Below are 4372 nucleotides of genomic sequence, written 5' to 3' on the forward strand. Positions count from 1 at the left end.
GTAGTGGGTCTCATAAAGTATTATTATTATTATTATTAAAATACCCCAGACATGCCTGCTGCCCTACTTGTGACTACAGATAATGCACAAAGCTACGAATTCAGCAGCCAACATGCATCTATCAACGTTTCAAGGTCGAACCTCACACACAGCCTAAATAGATCTTAACCATAGACATCTTACTGTATCATATTTTATATGCAAATTTCTCAAAGGCCTCCAAATGATCAACATAATCAAAACTTTGCTGAAATACCTGTTGTACACAATCTACTACATGCCTTTGTCGTCTGATTGATAGGTTGTACTTTTTTTGCTCAGTCTGAGCATATGAACAAAACGCATGGTTTTTTTCTCCTCAAGTAGGACCTCCACATTCTCCTATATCAATTTTTTGTAAAGGTTCAATAAACTCTTCCATTTAAAAAAAAAATATTATGTCATATGTCAGGCTTTACGGGGATAACACCACAGGGTCAGTAGGTCGTGCTGTCTTACCCTGCTCCAGCGCTCTGTAGTCAATGCGGTAGCGTGTGATGGCTCCGCGGCTCAGCTGTGAGGACAGAGGTAGCCACATGACTCTGATGTCAGTGGGAGATGTACTCAGCAGGGACAGCTGTGGAGAAGCACTGGGAACTGCGGAGAACAAAAAGCAAACAAAGATTTTACAAAACAGTGTAGTGACCCAAATGATGTACTCATTTTATGAGTATTCATTTTATAAGGTTATTTTATCATCCAGCATTAAAGTCTGATAGCCCCTCCCATTCCGCTATGTAAGGAATACTGCAACACTTGAGTGTCCAACATTCCCCACTTCGTTTTTTAGTTTTTTAGCTCTAAAACATTTTTTGTTATGCTGGTTGAAAGTTTCTTCACATCCTGATAGTAATCACTAAGTTAAGTGGTCTAAATGTATTTATATTGTCTGTAGAAGGCATAAGACCATAAAATGCTCATCCAATCATCTCGGTCCAAGGGCTACGATAGGCTGTCAACGTATGTATTTGCATACCTCTGAGCACCCTGTTCACACAGACATGATACACCATCAGCGCATTCCATTACGCTATTGCAGACTGAACGAGTATGGAAGGCATTATTATTGTAATATTATGCGCTTTGTACTGTAATGTTTTCTCACCGTTGAATGAGACATGAAGTAATCATTCAATACTCCACCAGCGCCGTCTCTCATCCTGTCACTGGTCTGCCTGTGCACGTTCATGTGTTTTGGAGGAGGTGTGGCTTTGGAGAGTGATTTGCAGGAAGGGTGAGATCTTATGCTTTCAAAGCTAGCTTGCTATTGCTAACCTCTCTGAAATCGCCTACCCTACCTTAAAGGGGTCACATGACAACAACAACAACAACAACAACATTTATAAAGCATATTTAAACACAATGTAAATTGATCCAAAGTGCTGTACAATGATCAAACAAATCTACTAATAGAAACAACAACTACACGCATACAAAGGCTAAAGAGTAAAAATAAGATTTAAGTCTAGACTTAAAAATGTCCAAAGAAGGAGCAGATCTCACATGATAGGGGAGACCATTCCAAAGCTTGGGGCCAACCACAGAAAAAGCCCGATCACCCTTTGATTTGTACCGACACCGTGGTACAGTTAGAAGCAAGTGACTCGAAGACTCTGAAGAAGTTCAGAGATATAACTTGGTGCACAACCAGACAATGCCTTATAAACAAACAGAAGAATTTTAAAATCAACCCTGAATTTAACGGGAAGCCAATGAAGGGATGATAAGACAGGAGAAATGTGATCCCTCTTTTTTGACCCAGTCAAAAGTCTTGCCGCAGCATTTTGAACAGCTTGCAATCGTGACACTGAAGATTGAGGAAGACCAGAATAAAGAGAGTTACAATAATCCAATCGAGATGTAACAAGTGCATGAATCACAACTTCCATATCCTTCCTTGAAAGAAGATGCTTCAACTTTGCAATAGATCTAAAACACTAAAAGAATCCAAAAAAGACTGAAGTTGTAAAAACACTATTTTCTCCAAAAGCTTGCTGATAAAGGGCGACTTAGAAATTGGCCGATAGTTACAGAACATTGCTGGGTCAAGCTGAGGTTTTTTCAGCAGAGGTTTCACAACTGCATGTTTAAAACTGGCTGGAACAACACCTTTGGCTAAAGAGCTGTTCACTATAGCTGTTACAATAGGACTAATAGTCGGAAAAACATCCTTAAAAAGACCTTAATAATATCTAACTTAGAACCAGAACACTTCATAGTAGAGTCAATATCATCTAGCTGATGTGATAAAACAGGTTGAAGGGAAGACAAACAACTTGTGGTACAAGGCAATTGCAAATGAAGTGATTCAGAAGGAGCAATGGAGGATCTGATAGCATCAAATTTTTTGAGTAAAATAATTGAAAAAATCCTCACAAAGCTCACGTGCAGGAATAATATCTAACTTAGAACCAGAACACTTCATAGTAGATATTAGATATTACAATATCATCTAGCTGATGTGATAAAACAGGTTGAAAGGAAGACAAACAACTTGTGGTACTAGGCAACTGCAAATGAAGTGATTCAGAAGGAGCAATGGAGGATCTGATAGCATCAAATTTTTTGAGTAAAATAATTGAAAAAATCCTCACAAAGCTCCGAGGAGGCCTTAGATAATAGATTCATAGTTGGGTTTAAAAGAGAATCAATCATATCAAACAATGCTTTTGGTCTATTCACATTATCAGCAATTAACTGAGAGAAATAACTAGATTTTGCATGTTTTACTGCTATTTGATAATTAGAGAGACTTAACTTTAAGATATCAAAGGAAACATGTAGCTTATCTTTTTTCCACTTTCTCTCTGCTTTCCGACACTCTTGTCTAAGAGCGCGGGTGGTTTCATTTAACCATGGCTGGCTAGCACCCTTTACCCTTTTATGCTTAAGTGGAGCAACAGTGTCCAAAGATGTAGAACAAGCTTTGTAAAATCCTTCAATCAAACTTTCAGTATCAGTTTCGTTAAGGATATCATTGGTAACATGTAAAGAATAATGTTCAGAAAACAAATTTGCAGCGTTAGAATTAATAGCTCTAGACCAATGTGAATGCTGAGCGAAAGTAGGTGATGGAGAAAAGCATTCAGATTCAAACGAAACTGGATAATGATCAGACACATATGCCTCAATAACCTCCATGTTTGAGATCAAAAGGCCACGGGACAACACCAAGTCAAGTGTATGACCCAAATTATGAGTTGGGCCACATACATATTGTTCAATATTCAGTGACTCTAAAAGAGTTACAAATTCCTTGACCAATGGTTTCGAAGGACAACAAAAATGAATATTAAAATCCCCAATGATTAGTAATCTATCAGCACGAGTCACCAGATCAGATAGAAAATCTGAAAATTGACAAATAAAATCCTTATTCCATTTAGGGGGTCTGTAAACCAAAGCACATAGTACAGGCCCCTTTACATCAACCTTCAATAGCTGGAATTCAAAACTGGAGAAAGTATCAGTGGGCACAGTCTTACATTTAAAACGGCTTCTAAAAACTGTTGCAACTCCACCACCATGTCCAGAGGCCCATGGAGAACTAAAAAATGCACAGTCTGGAGGTGCAATCTCAATAAGAGGCATCAAGTCACCATGTTTTAACCAAGTCTCAGTAATAAATAAGAAGTCTAATGAATGCGATGTAAATAAGTCATTTAGAATAAAAGATTTATTCGATATTGACCTAGCATTCACTAAGGCCATCTTAGCAGTAGTAGTACAGGCTGACCGCCGAGATAGGAGAGGTACGTGTTTGAGCAAAGTGATATTTCCAAAATTGATGCTCCGACTCTTTCCATTTGATCCGAAGGAAGAGCGGCGATATGACGACCAAATGACCGGTATATAATCATTATCCTGCGATGGAGTCACAGACCTCACAAGGAAATCACGGCGAGATCCGCGATGGATGTACCTGGGGCGGCGTATAATCCCCAGTGCGTCACAGCGGTTGTATATTTCGTTTGGAATACGGTAGAATGAATTTAGTCTCTGTAGATCCAGTGAAGAGTATTTAAGCACCATGCTCGAAAAGCAGTTCACACCGGGAACGAAAAACAGATCCCACTTCGAAGAACAAACAGTAAAACTCCAGCAGACCAGTGCACAGATGATATAGCACCACATTTCAAACTGGATTTAGTTCTCCACGTTCAAGTTCATTCAGATCCACCGCCTCAGTCCGCGCACTGTAACAGGGCAGGCAATGGAATAATGCTCCACAAAAATCGGGTGAGACCTCCTCGCTCCAACGTTGCTAAAAAATAACATTATTTTGTGTATTTGGTGTAATGCAATGTGTTTATGCGGTTTAAGGTAAAAAAAA

General features: G+C 39.0%; 1 protein-coding gene across 1 annotated transcript in view; it reads right to left on the minus strand.

Annotated features, from left to right (window-relative positions):
* LOC107700451 (immunoglobulin superfamily DCC subclass member 4-like) overlaps window positions 1-4372 on the minus strand; it is a 111448-nt gene that overhangs the window by 17193 nt on the left and 89883 nt on the right. The window contains exon 9 of the mRNA XM_016502097.1: window positions 499-636. Within this exon, the coding sequence (XP_016357583.1) occupies window positions 499-636 (138 nt within the window). The remainder of the gene's footprint in view (window positions 1-498; window positions 637-4372) is intronic.

The sequence above is a fragment of the Sinocyclocheilus anshuiensis genome, unplaced genomic scaffold (genome assembly GCF_001515605.1).
Source record: "Sinocyclocheilus anshuiensis isolate Anshui unplaced genomic scaffold, SAMN03320099.WGS_v1.1 scaffold154, whole genome shotgun sequence".
Taxonomy (NCBI): Eukaryota; Metazoa; Chordata; class Actinopteri; order Cypriniformes; family Cyprinidae; genus Sinocyclocheilus; species Sinocyclocheilus anshuiensis.